Source organism: Artibeus jamaicensis, unplaced genomic scaffold (assembly GCF_021234435.1).
Source record: "Artibeus jamaicensis isolate MK-2021 breed Jamaican fruit bat unplaced genomic scaffold, CSHL_Jam_final scaffold_1964, whole genome shotgun sequence".
Taxonomy (NCBI): domain Eukaryota; kingdom Metazoa; phylum Chordata; class Mammalia; order Chiroptera; family Phyllostomidae; genus Artibeus; species Artibeus jamaicensis.
This window is the reverse complement of record NW_026522030.1, coordinates 43440045-43462807: the sequence shown is the minus strand read 5'-3', so window position 1 is coordinate 43462807 and position 22763 is coordinate 43440045. Positions and strand designations below refer to the sequence as shown.

Sequence of the window (22763 nt, the reverse complement as noted above, 5' to 3'; positions counted from 1 at the left end):
CAGCTGGAAAGGCAGCTAATTATGCAGAATGAAATGAGAGAGAGACAAATGGCCATGCAGATTGCTTGGTCTCGGGAATTTCTCAAATACTTTGGAACGTTTTTTGGGATTGTAGCCACCTCTTTAACAGCTGGGTATGTTTGTTATTTACTTTAAATTTTCTTAAATAATTTATTTATTTTGTCTTTGCCATTATGATACTAAGTTGGCCAAGGTAGGACTTCAGTCCCAAAAGTGTGTATGTAAACAAAGTATAGCTTAGTCCCCAGAGGTAATTCTGTAAAAACTGAGCAGCAATAGTTAATTTTGCCTTTCATTTATTAGGTTTCCTCTCTCCTTTTCTCCATTTTGTAAGTTAGAGAACCAACTTGACACTGAGATAGAAGGGGGCTTCTACAAGTTAATCTCCACAATCTCTAAAAGGGTAGATTATCAGTACTTAACCATTAATATAATGAGTAATCTGAGCCTTAATATCAAATAAAGATCAGCAAGTCATAGACCCTGACCCTGCCTGCCCTGGAGAACTGCAGAAGCTGGTATGGGGTTATGGGTAAGGAAATCCTATTTTCAAAGAACACACAAATGAACTAAGTAACTTTTGAAATGAAGGACATTCTTTCAAAGAGCAGGTAAACTTTTTTTCAAGTATAGAGATCGGTATTTAGAGGTTATTTTTTGATATTTATTCTTTGTTCTTGAACCAGAGCAATAAAAAGGAAGAAGCCAGCCTTCCTCTTCCCTATCATCCCATTAGGCTTTGTCTTTACCTACCAGTATGACTTGGGCTACGGAACCCTTCTACAAAGAATGAAAGGTAAGTCTTTGATAAACCAGACTCTATTTCTGATTCACTATCTGATTAAAGGATCCCCTCCTTATGATCCCTTAACTTTGGAAGATTCTGAAGAAAATCTCCCTGGTTGTTAAAAATTAAATAATATAAACTTACAGTGAAATAAATTACAAAAAACAAACACTAAATTATATTAAAAACCACAGTAAAAAGTGCTTAGAATTGATCGGTTTCTAATTATTATATGATAATCTGCACTTTTAGGTTATATATCTATACTATTAAGTTATTAATATCTATTATATCTGTATGGTTGAAATGCAGATACCATATACAAATACAATAAAATACAGGTACAACTCTAACTTCAGTGACATCCCACTGGTACCTGGAAGCTGATCATGATGGGAGTATTTACACTACGGAGATCTGCAAATGCCAAATCAAGCCTTGACTTTTTTTGTTGATTGTTTAGACCAGGAGTTGGCAAACTATGGACTGTGGGCTATTTGTTTTTGAAAATAAAAGTTTTATTGGAAGACAGACATGCCCATCCATTTCTGAATTGGTTTTGGCAGCTTTCCCATTACCATATGGTATGGTAATGTTGCAATGACAGAGCTGAGTCATTGCAACAGAGACAAAAGGCCTCACAAGCCCGAGGTATTTACTGTCTGGTCCTTTAAGAAAGTTTGTCAGCACTTTCTTAAAGGATCTAGATTTAAGACAGTGATGAAGGATATGTTAATAATGCAAATTATACTTAAAAGTGTGTTGTCCATAGCCATTACATTGTGAATAGCATAAAATGAGGAAATATTCTCCCAATATTTAATAACTGTTATCTGATTCAGCAAAGTTGTTCACATCATTCTCACATATAAAGTTCCAACATGTCATTGTTTTGCTGAACTATACTCATTTATTATCTGCTACTATAGATTAGCTATAACTACAGGAGTTCATCAATGAAAACCTTCTGCGAGCCCTGGCTGGGTGGCTCTGGCTCGAGCACTGAAAGGTCACTGCTTCCATTCCCAGTCAGGGCACATGCCGGGGCTGTGGGCCAGGTCCCCATTTCGGGGGGGTGTGAGAGGCAACTGACTGATGTTACTCTCCCTCTCTTTCTCCCTCCTTTTTCCTCTCTCTAAAAATAAATCTTAAAAAAACCATAAAACATTCTGTGAGAGTCAGTTTGCTATTTGGAATTTATGATATAATGTACTTTACATTTTATTATTTATAGATTGTATGCTACATATATTTAATATAAGTAACATTTATAATAAACTCATATACATAATAAACTTACTCCCCACCCCCGCAAAAAAAAGCTGGTTGTTAACTGTTCACCGGCACTGTGCTGCTCTCACAGAACCCTGGCTCTTACTGCCCTACCAAATGGCTCTGCTGCCATGGAAGCCTTTCCTGTCCCAGGAAGATAGTTTCCCATTATTTGAAAGCTATTCATGTTTTTCAAATTCCCACCACTTCTCTGGGAGCTACACTCACGTGAGGATCCCTGTGTCTCACTTTTCGAGCCTTTAACCCAGAGCATGTTGGAAAGAGTGCTTTCCCAAGCCTTCATGGTTGCCATCCTGCCCTCTCCTGGGCTATGGGCCTATACTTGAATCTCTATGGGGACTGGTTTGTTATGGGAAAGGAGAACATACAGGGTTGAGAGCAGGGAGCAGAACATCTCACTCCTGGGCCTAGGGAAATGGAGGGATTATATGTTCTTAAAAACAGAAATATGTTTCCACATAGATAGTATGTTAAAGTGCCTTTGTGATCAGGCATTATTGGTATCATAGTTTATCTATATTGTGGACAACACAGTTTTTGTTGATGGCCTAGAAATTGATTTATAGCATTATTACTATGGGAAAATGTATTCTAAGTACTAAAACAATGATCTACAAATTAATTTTAGAGTACAATGCCATTTGAAGATGGAAATTAATTGTATACAACCGATTTACCAATGTTAAAACTCATTTCAATAACCAGCTCAGTTTCACATACTCTTCTGCTTAAAGAGTCATTAGTCTGAGTTCAACTATGTCGCATTGTTTCTATGGGCATTAGAATTCTCAGAGCCTCATAAAAACCATGTGATGTTAAGAGATGTCAACTCTATTACACAGTATTCCTTTGAACATACTACTAAAGGAGAGCAAGTTTATTTTATGGGAACATTTTGATTATATATTTTGGGAGCAATTTTATTACAGGTCTATCAGATTCTACAGAATATAAAATTTTCAACTTTCAAGGAATGTTGTGGGAATTTTTTATAAAAAGAAATCATCTTCAGAATCCACGAGGAAACTTACCATATTAGAAACTTCAGATTATCACAGTTAACCCCATTAACTAGTGATGATGACTTGAAGATATACAGTCCCTGTTTGACTGAATTTAACATAAACCATCCTGTAAACACACACTGAGATTTGCTATATCCCAGATATTCTCACATGGAAACATCTAGTCTGTCATCAATGGCCTGCCTGATTATATACAAGTTATAATGATCTTTACTTACTATTTAAGCCTGAGGAAAGAAATGTTTGTAGATAGTTGAAATGCTGTTATATAATTTGAAAACTGTAGTCTGCCCTGTCGGACTTGGAGTATAAATTAATTGTGTGCTAAAAGAGGAGAACTTAAAAAATTTTGCCTTCATTTCCAAAGTTTATAGTATGTCAATGTGTATTATAATTTTTTATTGACTTTCCTAATTAGTCTTCAACATTAGAAGTTGGCAAATGTCAATGGGCCCAAGAAATTACTGTTATCTGAAAGAGGAATTGTTTATAAAAATGTGAGGATGTGTATGAATGCATGTATACAGACTAAAGAACATTTAATATTATTTTGGTATTTACAAGTAGTTTCAGGATAAAGGTTAGCTTTCCTAAAATTTTATAATTTTTAATAAATTTTATTTTCTCTCAAGCCACTTACGCGATATATTAAGAGGCAATAGGAAGGGGACTACCTCATACCCCTTCCAACACAACTAATACTTAGCATCCTGACTTTCCTTCAAGGGAAAAATATTACTTAGTATGCTTTCTCTTTTGTATTTAAAAAATGTTGTCTTTTATCAGATAAAGTCCCTGGCACATGATTTATCTCTCTGTGAGTCTTCAGAATTCATCACTGTATTTCCTTTGGGAGGTTACTTCTGAGGACAACAGATGAAATACTTAACTGTAAGACTTGAGGGCATCCCTTCACACAGTGTTACAACTTGTCACTGGAACACAAGTCGAGTCTTCTCACAAAATGCTGATACCCCTTTGTCACCTTGCATATGTCTGTACTTTATTTAAGGTGAAGCCGAGAACATACTGGAAACAGAACAGAGTACGCTACAGCTGCCAAAAGGAGTGATTACTTTTGAAAGCCTTGAAAAAGCCAGAAGGGAACAAAGTAAATTCTTCATAGATAAATAATATCATGTTTACCTATTTAATCTCAAAACACAAAATTGTTGACTTGAATTGGGGTTTTCAAAATTTTTTAAATGCCCAAGATTTTGATACAATGGATTTTATTTTAAAATATTAAAAATGTAAGATCAGTTTTGTGAAGCTATTTTAAAATTTTATAACATTCAACAAAAAAGGTACTCTAACTTTCAGATTTCATATATATGTAAATTATATCTAAATGTAAAACTAATAAATTATATTGTTTCAAATTCCCCAAAACAGATGATGCTCTCATTTCTATATCTCACATACTTTTCCCGTCACATTTGTCTTTTATTTGGATTTGTCCATTGTGTCCTATCTCCACCTGACAGAAACAATTAATATTAATGACTAACATATATATTGTGCTAACTATGGCCAGGCACTGTTCTGAGTGTTTCGCACATGTCCTTTTACCCATGCCAACAATCCCATCAGGTAGGCATCATTTTATGGATCTGGAATCTTAGGCACAGAGAAGTTGGTTAAATTACTTGCCCAAGGTAAACAGAACTGGCACCTGAACCTGTACAGTTTGGCTCCAGTGTCTATGCTCTGAAAAGGCATGAAAAAGTTAGGTCTTAATGCTTTTTTAATGTGGAAAGGCAGGTGTGAAAGACAAATGGCAAAAACATTCAAATAATGACTCAGGGCACAGTAGCTAGACAGGAGGGATGGAGGGGGAAGTTGAGTGTGGTGCCTATCTTTATTTCCACTCACCAGAAAACCTATACTCATAAAGTAATTCTATTTATACCCATTACTATAGTTGCAAACACTACATGTAATACATTAATTCCAAAGATATTTATTGATACTTACTGTAGTCTGGCACTGTTATAGGTACTAGGGCTACATTACATTGAGTGAGTAAGTAGACAAGGTCACTACATCCCAGTCAGAGGAATGTGTTCTAGTGAGGGGTTAACTAGGGAGAAGAACAAACATGGAAATAAACAAGATCATTTCTGATGGTGACAAATGCTTTGGTAGAGAAGAAACAGGATGATTGGAAGGATGTTAGTAGGGGTGACTACTTTAGATCTGGCACGGTAAGAACTGCTTCTCTGAAGAGGTGACATTTGAACTGAAAACTGAATGATGAAAGCCATTCCTGTGAAGAGAAGGAATGGAGACAGGGAAGTGATCTCTAAGCAAAAGGAAGAGCCAGAGGAAAGGAGCTCCAAGACTTGCCAAAAATAGAAAGAAAGCCGTGGAGAATAGTAGGAAATGAGAACTGAAGGGAAGAAAAAAGCATGAATACATGGCTGGTACACACAAGCAGCTGATGACATGTTAACATATGGCTTTGATAAAATTATAGTTGAAGAGAACCTAGGGCCAGGTCTTGAAGGATGCTTTGCAGTTCTCCATGAATACAAGGAGGTGAAGAGAAAGTGCTTCTTGGCAGAGGGAGAATGATTAAAGGCAGAACCATGCATGCCAAGTCCAGGGGTTTGCTGCTGGTTATTAGGTTTGGCTGGGGCAAGGAGTTCCTTTCCTGGGAGACTTGTTAAGAAATAAGCCTGGAGGCCCAGCTCAGCTCCTTGGGGGTCACACCAAGCAGGCTGCACTCTATTCTACAGGGACTAAAATTACAAACCACCTAACTCAGTTTGTGTTTGGGAGTAACTTCAAAGGGTCCATGATGGTATAGTACTTAAACTGTACTTTGTAAAAGATTATAGCATAAACAGTTTTAGTGACAAATACTGAAACTATACTGTTAAAATGTTAAAGAAGGAAGGACAACCCTTACAAGTAGTCTAATCTAAGCCCCATTTTACAGTTGTAAAATGGTGACTCATACTGATTTACCTAAAGTTCCACATCTGGTAAGGGTAGTTTGTCTACTAAAACCTTGGTGTTTGGTATCCCTGGAAGGATTCTTTCCAATGTAACATAATTCCTGACTCTGAAAGGAAAGTGACGAAGTCAAAATCAAAGATAATTTTTAAAAACTATCACATATGCTCAATTTCAGAGCCTTAGAAAATGTTCCAAAAGTGGGATTTGAAGAGAATAGGGAGGGAGCAGACTCAAATTGCAAAAATAATCTATAATCAATGTAATCAGAATATGAGCAATCTGAACTTAATACTGTATTTTATAGACTTCAACGATTTTAATATATGCATGTTCAAATGTGGTATCTTAGCTACACTAGCCAGAACCTAGATAGTTTTTCTGCTCCACATTTCTGGGAAAGAAACAAACTCTTGCTGAGAAATATTATTAAATAAGCCTTGTCACTCAGGTGTTGCTGTGACTCTTGGCCTTGGAGTATGTCTGTTCCACAAGAGGGTTGGAACTGCTCTGTTAGGTTTGGCCTTGTGGATGCCCACAGGAAATTTCAGATTATACCCTGCATACTACCAACTGTCCAATTTGTAGAAAGTAGTTTCTAACATTCAGGGTTCACTATTTAGCATCTTTGCTGGTTTTCCTACTAGTAACTTTGGGTCAGTCTTGGAGTTTATGAATATTTGAGCAGTACTTGGGTTGCAGATACACCAGAAAGTCTGGACTGGCTGGAGGTAGAAGGTAGGTGCGGAAGTGGTGTGAACGGCCTATGAAGTAAGAGAGCCAAAGAGGAGTAGTCTTCATGAAGGGCTCAGCTACTATAGGAGGGTGCACACAACCCATACAAGGGATAGCCCTGGAGCACCCAGCAAATGGGATCATGAAGTCTGTACCACTGGGCCCTACATGGTACCTACTACACAAGGCCACTCTGACAAGACCAGGAGATGTAGTAGATGCACCTAATACACAGAAACAAATAGAGAGGCAGCCAAAATGAGGAGACAAAGAACCATGTCCCAAATGAAAAAACAATGAAACTCAAGAAAAAGAACTGAACAAAATGGAGACAAGCAATCTGCCAGATGCAGAGTTCAAAACAGTGGTTATAAGGATGCTTATTAAACTTAGGAGAAGAGCAGATCAACTCAGTTAAAACTTTAAGAGATAGAAACCATAATATAGAACCAGTCTGAAATGAAGTATACAATAACTTCAAAGAAGAATACATTAAAGGGAATCAACAGTAGCTTAGATGAAGCCAAGGGTCAAAACAGTAATTTAGAAGACAAGGTATCAGAAAACACAATCAGAACAACAAAAAGGGCAAAACATTTTTAAGAGTATAGTTTAAGAGACTTCTAGACAATATCAAGTACAATACCTGTGTCATAGGGATACCAGAAGGAGAAGAGAGAAAGTAAGGAATTGAAAACCTATTTGAAGAAATAGTGACTGAAAACTTCCCTAACCAGGCAAAGTAAATAGATATACAATTCCAGGAAACACAGAAAGTGTTACACAAGGTGAACCCAAAGAGGCCCATATCATAGTTACAGACACATCATGACTAAAATGCCAAAGACTAAAGGCAAAGACAATCTTAAAAGCAGCAAGAAAAAAGCAGTACGTTATGTACAAGGGAGCTCCTATAGACTGTCAGCTGACTTCTCAACAAAACTTCGCAGGGCAGAAGAAATTGGCAAGAAATATTCAAAGTGATGAAAAGCAAGGACCTGCAACTGAGATTACCCAGCAAGGCTATCATTTAGAATCAAAGGAGAGATAAAGAACTTTCCAGACCAGAAAAAGCTAAAGGAGTTCATAACCACTAAGCCAATATTACAAGAAATATTAAAGGGACTTCTTTTAGAAGAAGAAAAAAGATAAAAAATATAAATAATAAAATTGCAGTTTTTACATACCTATCAACAACTGCTTTAAATGTATATGGACTAAATGCTCCAATCAAGAGATGGATAGAGATGTGGTATATTTATACAATGAAATATTAATCAGCCATTGAAAAGAATGAAATCTTGCCATTTGTGACAATATGGATAGACCTAGAGATATTATGCTACATTATACAATATTATGCTAGGTGAAGTCAGTCAGACAGAGAAAGACAAATATCATATGATTTCATGTATATGTGGAATTAAAAAAACCCAAATAAACAGAACAGAAACAAACTGATAGATACCAAGAACATTTTGATGACTGCCAGATAGGAGGGAAGTTGAAGCATGGATGAAAAGGGGAAGGGATTAGGATATACAAATTTCCAGTTATTATTCTTGTAATTTACACAAGAATGTAAAGTACGTCATAGGGAATATAGTCAATGAGATTCTAATAGGGTGACCTCCTTGAGTGCAAGCTATGGCTAACCATGACTCGGACTTGATCTTTCGCCACAAAAGCCATGGTGTTGCCACCAGAAAACTGTGAAAAATGTGATGGTAAGTGTGTGATCTGTGACTCCTATGTGTGTCCCTGCACCCTGGTGCGCATATGTGATGAGTGTAACTCTGGCTCCTATCAGGGGTGCTATGTGACCTGTGGAGGTCCTGGAGTCTCCAGTACTTATTGTAAGGAGTGCACCCACCAGGAGAAGGACAGAGATGGTTGCCCAAAGACTGACAATTTGGGACCTCTAAGATAGATCTCTTCTATGAATACAAAAAATATGACTTTAAGAAGAGGTGATTGGTGGCTGGCCTCTTCCTCCCCTCATCCAGCTGCTGGCCTGCCTGAAAAGACTCCTACTACCGCTGACAGAAAGGGAATGGAGCACAGATTATCACCTGAATCGCCTCTCAGTACACTGGCACCTTCCCATCCTTTCCTTTCCTCTCATCCTGATAAGGTTGATAGGAATGGAAAAGGATTCTTCAGAGAGTATTGTGGCAGACCATATCAGAAAAAAATGATAGATTAGTTCATGGTCTTTCTCACATTCAAGAAGCAAGACTGTTTTCCACATTGATAAGTTCTCTCTATACCAAGAGCTTCTAGTATCATTTCAGTGTTCTTGAGGAGCTGATTATGAAGGTATCCGTGTTCTACAGCAGCTCTGATGGCAGTTGTCTTTGATAAAATAGCGGCGTGGTAGGGAGCTCACAGAATAATAAATGTGGACATTTAATCTTGATAACACTTACCAGGTAGTGCTGGTTCATGTTACTGTTCTGACAAAATGGAAACCCTTTCTGCTGTTACTGTTTTAATAAAGGAGGTGTTTATTTTCTGGTAAAAAATATATTCTAATAACTATGGTGTCAGGTGGGTACTCGACTTGCCAGGGAGAATCATAGGTAAAAATAAATGTCTAGTCACTATGTTATACACCTGAAACTAATATATTAGATGTCAACTGAAATTGAAAAAATAAAAAAATATATTTTTTATAAAAAGAAAAGACCCTGGTAACCAAGGGACCACCTCCTCAGCAGAGGAGGATTGAGTCCTGAGCCATTACCCAGTTTCTGTATGGGATGCAGGCACTTTTAATAAGTGTGCTGGCTTTTGAAATATTTAAATATCTTATACTCTGCCAACTAATTAAGAGCTTGAGTCTAGACACCAGCCTTAAAGTAATATATTTTAGAACCTACCTAAATGCACTGCTATACTTAATATGCCAGACCATTAGCCTCATAAATTTATTTATTAAATGCATTATCATTTATGCCTGTATAACCACTTGAATAATTCTAACAGTGTATAATTTTAATAGTGTAAATGAAATTATTCCATTGCTTTAATCCATGGTTTCTCAATGTTGGCACATTTGGGACCAGATAACCCTTTGTGGGAGGGACTGTCTTGTGTATTATAGTACAATTATGTTTACTAGCATTCCTGCGCTCTACCCACTAGATGCCAACAGAACCCCTCCTATACCAGTTGGACAACCAAAGATATCTCCAAATCATCCCTACTTGAACATCACTGTTTTGAATGTATAGTTCAATTTAGACTTTGCTCTATATTTTTTAGAAATGTATTTTTTTCCCTAAGAGTGATGAATCAGCACTACTTTTTAGCTTCCCAGCTACACAAAATTAACAGATGATCTTTGAAAATTGTTGGTGTTGCTGGCAACATAAAATGCTGATTTAAAAGATACTCAGCTTAATTTGCCTAATCAATTGCAAAGAAAGTTATGTATCTAGGCAAGGATTCTGAACACACATTTGCAAGAAATATTTATTTAACCAAAATATTTGGAAAGTAAAAAATAAAGACATTTAAAAAAATTTAGAATAGATACTCAGTTTATATGGCAACATTTCCACTATTATTTACTCTTTAAGTTCTAAGACTTTACATTTCTCCTGCTTTTAAGTAACCATATTAAAAGGTGACTGACATGAAAAACTGAATAATAAAAAGGTACTGGAGTTTTAAAATACATGCCAGAAAGTTTATCTGTCAAACTAAAAACTGTCAACACTTTCTAAAATAAATCTTTTTGTTTTAAAACTATTTTATTAGGGTTCCAGTTTCTCATTTACTTAATTAGTTTGGAGTTGTATGAAAAATACCAACCTCAAACATTCCACTTTTCAATTGTTTTGGCAACGTTCATGTCTTACATGTTCAAGTACCAAAATTCGATAGATGTTTTGTCCTATACTAAGTTAAAATATTCCTCTTATGGTTTAAACATAAAATTATAAGTATTTTTCTTTATGTTCTATTCTTTTTATTAACTTACTTCTCAAGCCTCAAATTTTCAAAGGGCAGGCAGGAAAAGCCCATGTTGCTTCACAGGGATCTTAATTAGGGCAGGATTTTAGAACTGGTATTTTAAACTTGTTGATTTGTGCTTAATGCATTAAAGGGTCACAAAATGTGCCATTCATCCTCAAAGAATAAAGGTGTATGTTATATATGTGTGTATGTTAATTATAAAAATCCAAATTATGATTAATTTTCAAAAACAAGTCAATATGTCATTACTGTGTTGATTGCTAAGTAGACACTAAGGGGACATGAAACTTCTATGTGATAAAAAAGGCACTTAACTTGACATCTGAAGTCTTTGCTTGAGTCCCACCACAGACTCTTATTGTGTGATTTTGGGCCAAGTACTTCTCAGTATTACCTGTGAAATGAGGTAAATACCCGTGTAACCTGATTGTTATATGGGCAGAATGAGATCATGTTTGTAAAATTTCTCAGCAAACTATGTTTGATATCCAAAGTGTTAAGGGCCCAAGCTCTGCAGAAACACAGTCTCAGTTTGAACCCTCACTTCACCATTTACTAGACCTGAAGATGTGACTGAATCTTCATTCCTCCATCACCTCACCTGTAGTTTGGTGATACTAACATTAGTCAGTTCAGACTACTCCTGAGAGGGATGAAAATGAGATAATGCAGATAAAGTATTTGGCAGATAATACATACTTGATATTTTGGAATATTATCATTCTATGTTCATTGAGATCCTCCAAAGTATGTTCCTTATCTATTGCTATTTTCACTCTACCCTATAAATTAATGAGTTCTACTTTACAAAGGAGAAACTGATAGCTGATGGCAAACCCTTCTCTGCTAATCAGCTGATTGTATACCTTATTTCTCAAAAAATGACTATTTTCTCTTTTAAATAATCTTTATTACATTTTTTCATTACCCTTTTTCTATGAACACAGTGAACATTCTTGAGAACTAAAACTAGAGTAAGCGAGGTGATAAAGTGCCATATTTAATTTGTTCATTTGGGTGACGCTTCATACACACACAAATGTAGAAATTCAACTAACATTTAGTTATTTGTGAAACAAATGATATTTACTGAAAAGAGTAAAACTGAAATTGGGGCTATCCTAGAAAACCAAGAATGTGAGGTATCTGGGCCAGCAGACAAGAAAACCTGAAAGCAGGAAAATATGGTATTTAGATAAATAAATTTGATTTTTTTAAATTGGCTAAAACCTTAAACAAGTTACAAAATATATTTCCCTTTCCATAATACAAATTTATTTTTTGCTGTATTAATAGCATATCCTTATAGTACCAATATCAGTTCTTTATAAGACATTTAAAGTATTGCATAACCCATTTATGCTAGACTGGTATAGTTAGGAATTTTAACAATTTTTCAGGATTGTATAAGTAACAAATTCAAAGAAATCATTCCTAAAATCTTTCACTGAATTCTTGTTCCTCGTCCTCCCTGACCTATCCTGATAATCAGAGGATGGCAGAGTACTTTGTGTTCCTGGTCTTCAAATATCTCAAGAACTCAATTCAGCAGAATTAAGTTGGGGGAAAAGGTCACTGGGAATAAGTTGAATGGATAGGGAAGTCATATCAAACATATTTCTCAACAGGTTATAACTTTCTATCACATATATCCCTACTAGCAGGTGCCTAAATCATACAAACCTAGGATGGGGTGGTTATGGAGGAGATGGCATGAGGTTTGTCTGGACTAGCTTTCCTGCCACCTTCATCACTACTATCACACGTACTGGGTATAGCAAGACAAATATGACAGTTCATGTAGTATTTTTGCATACTATTACCATAAGATACATAATTCCTTACTTCTTGTTAACTTTTTTTTTTTTGCCTACCAAGCCCACTGCCTTTTTTTTACTCTAAAAGTTCTTGAATTTTTGAAAATATCCTTACTTTAAAAAATCTCTAAAGATAAGGCTGTGTGAAAATTACTGATATCTTTCTTACCATACTTTTTTGAAGCAATATATAATATTCCTATATTACACTGACTCTGCATCTATTAGAAAAACTGTGTAATCTTTGTAATTCTGTAATTTCTAGAGTATACCAAAGGAAGACTTCACAATTAAATGTTGACAAAACATTTTCTGGACAAAAGAAAGATTCCAACTGCATATATAAAATTATTTTAAGTAGCAATATGTATCATATTTAAAAAGACAATCTTTGGTTACATTTTTGCTATTCCTGGAAAGAAACATGTATTTTGAAACTGGTTTAAGCTACACATGATTTCCAGGCCATATGTTTAATGACTATTCTATATCCAACTCTTGGTTTTTCCTATCAAACCTTATTTTATCTAATATGTTATCCAGAGAATGTTTCTAACCAAATAAAAAGGCTTGTATCATTGAAAAAAAAAACTATCTCACCAAATACAGCAAACATAAAACACAGTAAAAAGAAGAAAAATCACCATGATTTTTGTGGTGTAATGTTCTACCAAAATATTCTTCCTGGAATTGTGTGATTCCATCACTTCTTTCCTTTTATTTTCTGGTTTGTTTGTTTGTGTGTGTGTATGTGTATTCTCCAGTCTCTAGATAAAGAATACAATCTCAAATTAAACTATTTAACAAACTGGTTACTATCAAACTACTTCCCACAGGAGGTGAAGGAAAATCAGTGGAGAAAGTACATGGCAAACTTAAGATATTGTAAAAGTCTAAAGTGATGCATTGAGAGTTTTAATGTTTCTACCACAATTTAGATAAAAATTCATTAGTTTTCCCTCTCATCAACAATTTATCAGTACATTCATTATGTTTTTATGGATTGATATACCACATACTATACTAATTAATCTAACTATAATCTTATTAAGATTTAGCATCACATGTTCATGCTGGATAACCCTAAAATATGAATGATTTCTATTTCATTTTTGTTGAGAAAATTTAGTGTAATGGCCAGCCTAGTTTTACAATAAAGGGAAGACTTCAAATATTGACTAACTTTACATAAGTATACAAAGGGGCTTGAGAATAAGAAAAAGATAAAAATACAGCTGTAAGAGAGCCAAGGACAGATAGATGGGCCAATGGAGAAAAGGTTGGAAGAATAAATTAGAGCTGGGGGAGGGGGTTGCTGAGGGTGGATTGAAAGGAGGTGGGTGGGGAAATAGGTGGAGCTTAGACCATTGACTCAAGGTCTAAGTGGAAGCCCAGGAGCTATATAAAAGCTTAGTGCAACCAAGGGAAAGCAGCCTGAAGTCCAGGATCAGCACACAGGCAGAGTTTGATAGACAACAGCAGCAGCAATCTCTAAACAAACACTGAAATGCCTAGAGCAGGAGACAGTGGGACCAGGATGCCGCATCTGTTCTTGTTCCACCTGCTAGGAACTTGGCTTCTACTGAGCCAACTTCCAAGAGAGATCCAAGGCCAGGAAGGGGAAATTTTTATTAAATGCGACCGGGAATTCATCCATTTCTTCATCCATCTTTGTGGCTCGCATGTCTGGGCAGGTGAAATGAGGAAGCAGCGTCGTAAGATGAGATCTGAACCATCTGCAGGTGAGAGCTGCTGGTGCCTAAAAGTTGGGGTATTCCCATATAATTTGTTTTTCCTAGTAAAGGTCTTGCTGGGGATCTCACCGGAGCAAGGGAAAGCAGTAGTGACAGTCTCATCTGAGGCGTTTGGTACCTTTCACCTCCTGGCCACCAGGGTGACTTGGTGGGGAGAAGGAAGAAGCCACAGAAGAGATAATGCTGCCCAAAGACCCATAAGGGTGGGCAAGAACTGGGACCAGACCCCAGAGTCATAGGTCTGTGGGCTGCACAATGGGAGAGCTGGACAATGGCTGGAGCAACTGGCCAGGTCATCTTGAGAAGACAAGGGGAAGTGAGGTATGAGCTGATTACCAAGGATGTCTGGGGCAGAACTCAGGATACTTCCCATAGGGTCCCAGACCTCCCATAGGATCCCGGAGTGGTAGATTTTGGATGTAATAACTCCCTTCCTTTGTGGGGGGTGGGGGTAGGGAAAGCTGGGCCATGGCTCATGCCATCGAAAACCTCCTCTTTTGTTTTAATTTTTTGGGGGGGTGAACTTCACCAAAGGGGAGAGCCTAGCTTCCCACAGCTTTGAACTGTGTCTTGAAGCTCAATTTGTGAGAGAAGGGATTAGAGAGAAAGAAAAGGGCCTGGTCCCTTCAGGAAAAAATAAAAGGGACTCTTGGTCAAAGAAGTTTGCCTTTCAGACAAACACAGGTAAACTACTGATATCGTTGCAGAATCACCTCCCAAAATTCAGGTTTCTGTATTAATGTGCTAGTAGGGCAAGAGATTGAGACACTGGTTTTTGGAGACAGAAAAATGTATTCAATTTGGCTGACATGAGAAGATGGGAGAGCAAGATCTCTCAAATCCATCTCTCTCTAAAAGCAAATGTAGGGAGTTTTTATGTAGCTAGGGAGTATGGGAGGAAGAATTCCAGGGAACAGAGAGAGAAGGTTGTGTTTCTTTAGTCACAGATGATGTTTTTTTTCATATCAGACTCCTGGGCATCAGCAGCTGGTCACAGCTACCTTGAAGACATATTTTCCTTTGATAAAACAAACTAATAAATTCTCCTAGTGACCCTGAAGCTATCTCTTTGCTTGACAAAGAGATAGTACATCAGCAACTTAGGAGTATATTCATGAAAACAAAAGAAATTGAGCAGGAAAAGTGGTTAACATGTGAACAAAGGCCTGATTATGAATTAAATTATTTAATTTCAGCTGCCAAAAATACTAGGGTCATTAAAATCACAAGGGACCCAACTACAATTTGGAGTAAATAGTTTGTGGGAAAGAAATTGTTAAATAGTAGATGTATGAGGAAGTCAAAGACTGGTATCGCCTACCTAAGATATTAGAGCATTTGAAAATTCTGCCATTTTAACTTTACCTTCAAGCAGTGATTTTCCACCATGGAACATTTGATGGTTTAAAATAATATACTCTTCAAGGGTTGTTATCATAACTCTGAGCTTACTTAGCAATGGAAGAAAATTACTCGGGTAAGAAGAATTAACATATGGTCAAACTGAGTGTTTCTGACAAACCAGATGTGACTTCAAGCATGTCAAGTAGAGTCAAAGGGCTTTGATGAAAGCATTAAAGGGGTATAAGGTGAGGAAACAGATGGGCAAAGGGAATGAAGCACTACAACCTTAGCAATGTGGTAGAACTTTAAGCTGCCCAACTATAATAAACTAAATTGTTTAGATATAAGGGTACTTGCTGATGGTTTTGATATTTAAGTTTACTGAGGCAATGCTTTCTTTTATGTCTATGCAAAATTTTATAGTTTTCCTGATGTTCATTGACATGAATATTTTCCTTTCCCCTTCTCTTTTTAACTTAGAAATCGTGACATTTTCCACCATGAAAAATGCAGGAAACTTAAACACAATAATGGAATTGATTCCTACTTTGCCACAGAAACTGAAGAGAACACTGGATGAGAGGCATCCAGTATTGAAAGAGATACTACAGCAAGATACATCGGAGGATACAAATCTTAACTTTGAAGAACTCAAGGAAAATAGATTCCATACTATTGGAGCAGGACACAAAAGTGTTTCAGAATTTAAAAATGTACACTTAGCTAAACATTTCCTACAAAAGAGGCATGTCCCTTCCGTACTATCTAGCAAGTGTTGTTCTGTAGGTTGTACCGAAACAGAGGTGGCCGCATTCTGCTGAGATGGCACTAATTGTGTATTTCATCCTATGTTCACATGTGTTCTCAATGGCCCATTCACAAATGCCTTCGTCACCCCACCTATTATTAGAATATGAGAAATGATTATTGGTGTTTGGCTTTTTAATTTTGTAAGAAGGTATTCCTAGCATTATTGTAGTTTCTGCTAATAAACACTTTAATGCTAAAAAGTATTTTTGTCTTTTTTATTAATAGTATAATTATATTAATTGCTTTTTAATGCTGATAACTTAAAATAGCAATAAAAATCTTTATCATTTTAAACACACACAACTCAACTTAAAATGTTTTTTAACTAGACAGTAAAACTCTATGTCTTGCATTAGTAAGAAGGGATGTCTACTTTTTTTTAAAATATATTTTATTGATTATGCCATTACAGTTGTTCTATTTCCCCCCCTTCATTCTGGATGTCTACTTTTGAAATCTGTATTTGATAAGTTATAATCTGTCACCCACTTTTTTCTCCAGATCTAATATCCAAATGTTCTTTCCCTACTTGATATTAAACAAATTACTTTATGAGCAAAAGAAAAATAAAAAAATAATTCAGTGTATACAATGCCTAACATTCAAAAAAGAACTAATATATCCTTCTCACACTATTTCAAAATATTCAAGAAAAGGGAAAACTTCCCGAAATTCTCTTTATGAAGCCAATTTATTCAAATTCCAAAATCAGATAAAGACACTACAAAGAAAGAATATGAAAGGTCAATATTGATAAAAAATATAAATGTAAAAATCCTCAACAAAATATTAGCAAACTGGATTCAGCAATACATCAAAAATATCATATACCATTATCAAATGGGATTTATTCTGGGGATTTAAGGTTGACGTAGTATCTGCGGTCAATAAATGCAATAAACCACATAAAATGAAAGATAGAAACCACATGATCATATCAATAAATGCAGAAAAAGCATTTGATAAGATCCAGCACCCATTTATGATAAAAACTCTCAGCAGAGTGGGAATAGAGGGAACACACCTCAATGTAATAAAGGTCATAAATGAGAAGCCCACAGTCAAGATCATACTCAATGGGCAAAACCAATAAACATTTCCTTAAGATTGGAAACAAGACAGGAATGTCTGCTTTAACCACTCTTATTCAATACGGTACTGAAAGTCCTACCTGCAGAAATCAGATAAGCATAAAAAAATAAAAGGCATCCAAACTGAAAAGGAAGAAGTAAAACTGACATTATTTGCAATGACATGATATTATATATAGAAAACCCTAAAGATTCTACCAAAAGACTACTAGAACTGATAAATAAATTCAGTAAAGTAGCAGGATACAAAACAAATATCTAGAAATCAGTTGCATTTTTATACACCAATTATGAACTATCAGAACAACTAAGAAAACAATCCCATTTACAACTGCATAAAAAAATAAAATACCTAGGAAAAGATTTAACCAAGGAAGTAAAAGGCCTATACTCAAAAACCTGTAAGACACTGAAAAGAAATTGAAGAACATACAAATAAGTGGAAGCATATGCCATGTTGATGGATAGGAAGAATTAACATCATTAGTATGTTCATACTACAATTATAAAGGACACATAGGCAATAACTAGGGGAGAGTGGAAACAGGGGAAGGAGAGAGAAACAGGGGAGGGAGGGGGAAAGCTGGGGTGGGGGAAAAGGCAGTAAACTATATATGAGCAACAATAAAATTTTTTTTTAGTATTTGTCAATTTTAGTGTATAGCTTTTTGCCAAGACAGTTCATACTTATGATTTTGTTTGCATATTAATTGCAATCCATGAGAGAGTTTTTGCTTTGCTTTGATTATTTTTTTTAAGTAACATGATTGGAACCACTTCTTCCTCCTCCCATCTCTTCCCTGATTCTTCCTAAGGCCCAGAATGTTGCCAAGCTAAATAAACACACTTGTTAAATTTTAAAAAAAAATGTTCATACCACCCAAAGCAAACTATACATGCAGTACAATACCAATCAAGATACCAATGGTGTATTTCATAGAATTAGAACAAGTCTTCCAAAAATTTATATGAAAACACAAAAGATAGCCTCAGCAATCCTGAGGAAGAAGAACAAAGTTAAAGATATCAATCATGCTCCCTGATATCAAACTATACTACAAGGCCATAATAATCAAAACAGTATGGTACTGGCATAAAAACAGACACATATATCAATGAACAGAATAGAAAGCCCAGAAATAAGCCCACACCTTTATAGTCAATTAATATTTGAAAAAGGAGGCAAAAACATACAATGAAATAAAGGTAGTCTATTCAATAAATAATGTTGGAAAAATTAGATATGTGCAAAAAATGAACTACACCACCTCCTTTCACCATACACAAGAATAGATTCAAAATGGATTAAAGATTTAAATGTAATACCTGAAAGAATAAAAATGACACAGGAAAACATAGTAAGAGAAATGTCTGAAATTTTACTAACATTATTTCTGATATATCTTCTCAGGCAAGGAAAGCAAAAGAATAAATAAACAAATAGGACTGCATTATACTAAAAAGTTTTTGCACAGAAAAGGAAACCATCAAAAAAATGAAAGGAAAAACCACTGAATGGAAGAACATATTTTCCTACGATACATGCAATAAAAGGTTAATGTCCAAAATTTATAAAGAACTCATATAACTCAACACCAAAATAATAAAAAATCCAATTAAAAAGGGGGTAAAGGATCTGAATAGACACTTCTCCAAAGGACACACAGATAGCTAATAGATGCGGAAAAAGTGTTCAATGTCACTAATTGTCAGAGAAATGCAAATTAAAACCACAATGGCAGATCAACTCACACCTGTCAGAAATCAACAACAAGTATTAGTGAGGATGTGGAGAAAAGGGAACACTTTTGAATTGTTGGTGGGAATGCAGACTGCTGCAGCCACTGTGGAAAGCAGTATCAAGTCTCTGCAAAAAATTAAAAATAGACTGCCTTATGACCCAGTGATTCAATTTCTAGGAATATATCTGAAGAAATCATAAATACTATTTCAGAAGAATATATGCACCCCTATATTCATTGCAATATTATTTACAGTAGCCGAGATTTTGAAGCAGCCCAAGTGTTCATCAGCAGATGAGTAGATAAAAATGCTATGGTACATATACACAATAGAATACTCCTAGTCCATAAAAAAAAAAAGGAGGAAATCTTACCCTTTGTGACATCATGGACGGACCTGGAAATTATCATGGTAAGTGAAATTAGTCAGTCAGAGAAAGACAAATACCACATGATTTCACTTATATGTAGAATCTAATGCACAACAACAACAAAAATAGAAACAGACTTATAAATAGAGAACAGACTGACAGCTGTCAGCATGGAGGGGAGTCGAGGGGCTAGGTGAAAAAGACAAAGGGACTAAAGAAAAAAAACTCTTAGACACAGACAGTGGTATGGTGGTTACCAGAGGGAAAGCAGGGGTTGAGAGCAAGTAGAAAAGTGTATGGGGGAATAATTGATGACAGAAGGAGACATGACTTGAGGTGGTGAACACACAGCACAATATACAGATGAGGGATTATAGATTTGTCCACCTGAAACCTATATAATTTTATTAACTAATGTCACCCCAATAAATTCAATAAAAAGAAAAAAGAATCAAGCCAGATTAAAGCTGTCTAAATATATGGTATCTACTCACATAGTAACCCTGTTTTGATATGACACTTTCCTTAATCTTGTCATTCTGAATCAGGAGTAGGTATTATAAGGCCAAAGACTTTTTAATTTTCTATTTCCTAACTACATAATTTTTATAACACTTTTGCTCAAATTAAGGTGAGGTCAAGTCTGAATTGAGTAAATGGAATTAATAGGATTTGTCAGCAAGGTACTCAAATGGGAGTGTTGTCCCAAGGCATTTCCTCCTCCCTTTACTCAAAGATACTGTATACCTTCAAACACTCACCTGTCTGGGGGAGTGGTGGATTCTCCCATCTTGCAATTTCCATTAGAATTCCTTTTTTTGAGGTTCACCTTCATTAAAACTATACATTTCATACATACCTATCTGCTGAAGTTTTAGTATTCGGAAACTAAAACAGCACTTTCAGAGACTTGTGTCAATTTATTGAGAATATGGTATAGAACTAAACAAGTTTTTAAAATTTTTTCAATAAATCTGCTTTAGTGTTACAAAAACAGAAACTGCTAAACTTTTAGAGGAATATCAAAAACAGCCAAAGGCTCACAACAACTAAGTGAATGCATAGTCAAGAAGCCACTTTCAAGAGGGTAAAACAATTTTGCCGTGTTTTTACTGCCCCTTCCACACAGCCTTGGTGGTGCAACAGTGCTCTTGGTCTGGAAGGGCCAACACCCCTGTCATCAGTTCCCTCTTTCAAGTGGATCACATGGAGCAAACTTTATTTTCAAATTATTTTGTAAAGCTAAAGGCTATCTGAAGGACTGGCTTCTATCTCCCCTAATATCAATTTCAGATGGGAAAAAGAGGTGAGCACTACTCATGAAATCTGCAGGAAAATGACAAAAATTACATACCTACAGATGCTTGAGCAGATATTATAGATATAGATATAGTGGTATAATAGACCATCTAATGCTGGGGCAAATTTCTGTGGGAAATTAAGGCCCAAAGAACTATATATGTATAAGGGGAACTAAAAAAGACACACATACAAAAATAAGACATCAGAAGGCTTTAATCTTTCACATTGGGCTGATCACTATGCTCAGAGCAATACTAGTTTTATTTAAAAAAAAAAACCACTTCAATAATACAGAAGCAACCAAAAGATAGGATAGGGAGACTTCCAGTAAAGATGGTATCATAGATAGATGCGGCCCACCTCCTCCACAACCACATCAAAGTTACAATTAAAATATAGAATAGCCATCACTCACAATATCAGAAATCGAGTTGAATGGAAGTCTGACAATTAAGAAACCACATCCATCCAGGCTAGTAGGAGGAGTGCAGACTCGGAACAGGCTGGTCCCTCACGCACATGTGGTAGATAAAAATTAGGGAGGATATCTCAGAAGAGAGGAGTCCCAGAACCATGCCAGGACCCCCAGCCCAGGTTTCCAGTACCAGGAAGATAAGTCCCCATAACTTCTGGCTACAAAAAAACAGTGGGAATTGAGTCAGTGGAAGAAACTGCTGGACCTCCAAACAGTTGCTCCAAAAGAACCTACACACGATTCACCTACTCAGATTCGGTCCCTCTGAGCTCCAGCACTAGAGTAGCAGATTGAAAGGCATCAGCAAACTTCCACCAAGATGGAGGCGTAGGTGGAAGCACTTCACCTTCTCACACAACCAAGTTTAAAAACAACAAAGTTTTAGCAACAAAAACACAGCCAAACCACAGAAAATTGAACTACACGAAAGTCTGACAACGAACCCTTCAGCCAAACTGGTGAGAGGGGCAGAGCCAGCAGCAGAGCCGGGTTGGGCAGGAAAGATCCACCAGACCAACCCGGGCGTGCAACCCAGGTGGGCCAGCAGCTGTGGGTGGATCCCAGGTGTGGAGAGTGGGTAGACCCACTGAGGGAGGACCGTGGTCACACATTCACGAGCAGATAAACTGGTGAAGGAGCTAGTGGTGGCGAGACAGACCGTGTAGACCCCAACAGCGGGAAGCGGCAGAGGGAACCACCATTGTCTTTCTCTGACCCCGCCTCCACATATAGCATCACAAATCAGCGACCTGGGTGGCCCCGCCCTGGTGAACAACTAAGGCACCTCTCCTCATACATAACAGGCAAGAACAGATCAAAACATGGCTCAAGAACAATTCAGAGCCCCAGAGCCCATAACTCTAAGTGACCAAGAAATAGCCAAACTTTCAGATGCACAGTTCAAAACACTGGTGATCAGGATGCTCGCAGAACTGGTTGATTTTAGTCACAAATTAGAGGAACATATGGAAGCTAAACTAATTGAAATGAAGGGAAATACACAGGAAACCCATAGTAATGTAAAGGAAACTGGGACTCAAATCAAAGGAGTAGACCAGAAGGAGGAAAAAAATGACCAAACAGAAAAGAATGAAGAAACAAGAATTCAAAAAAATGAGGAGAGGCTTAGGAACCTCCAGGACATCTTTAAACGCTCCAACATCCGAATTATAGGGGTACCAGAAGGGGAAGAGGAACAGCCATGAGTGGAAAACTTATTTGAACAAATAATAAAGGAGAACTTCTCCAATC

General features: G+C 36.4%; 3 protein-coding genes across 8 annotated transcripts in view; 2 read left to right on the top strand and 1 right to left on the bottom strand.

Moving 5' to 3' along the window:
• Positions 1 to 16684, top strand: part of LOC119048042 (plasminogen receptor (KT)) — a 39485-nt gene extending 22801 nt beyond the window's left edge. For 2 of the 6 annotated variants that reach the window (XM_053656285.1, XM_053656283.1), the window contains 4 exons: positions 4 to 134; positions 708 to 817; positions 4139 to 4237; positions 16202 to 16684. In XM_053656285.1, coding sequence (XP_053512260.1) covers positions 22 to 134; positions 708 to 817; positions 4139 to 4237; positions 16202 to 16542 — 663 coding nt within the window. In that variant the 5' untranslated portion in view covers positions 4 to 21 and the 3' untranslated portion in view covers positions 16543 to 16684. Of the gene's footprint in view, positions 1 to 3; positions 135 to 707; positions 818 to 4138; positions 4459 to 14011; positions 14366 to 16201 lie in introns of those variants that run through there. The other 4 variants (XM_053656286.1, XM_053656284.1, XM_053656287.1 and 1 more) reach the window with 4 other exon arrangements.
• CD274 (CD274 molecule) overlaps positions 1 to 22763 on the bottom strand; it is a 105547-nt gene that overhangs the window by 56110 nt on the left and 26674 nt on the right. The window lies entirely within an intron of this gene.
• Positions 4619 to 10343, top strand: LOC128626029 (PHD finger-like domain-containing protein 5A). The gene has a single exon (XM_053656288.1). It carries the CDS (start codon positions 8513 to 8515, stop codon positions 8750 to 8752), a length of 240 nt encoding a protein of 79 aa, XP_053512263.1. The 5' UTR covers positions 4619 to 8512; the 3' UTR covers positions 8753 to 10343.

What these genes read in the sequence shown, in the direction of transcription:
- LOC128626029 (XM_053656288.1), top strand. Translation starts at nt 8,513, where the DNA reads ATGGTGTTGCCACCAGAAAACTGTGAAAAATGTGATGGTAAGTGTGTG.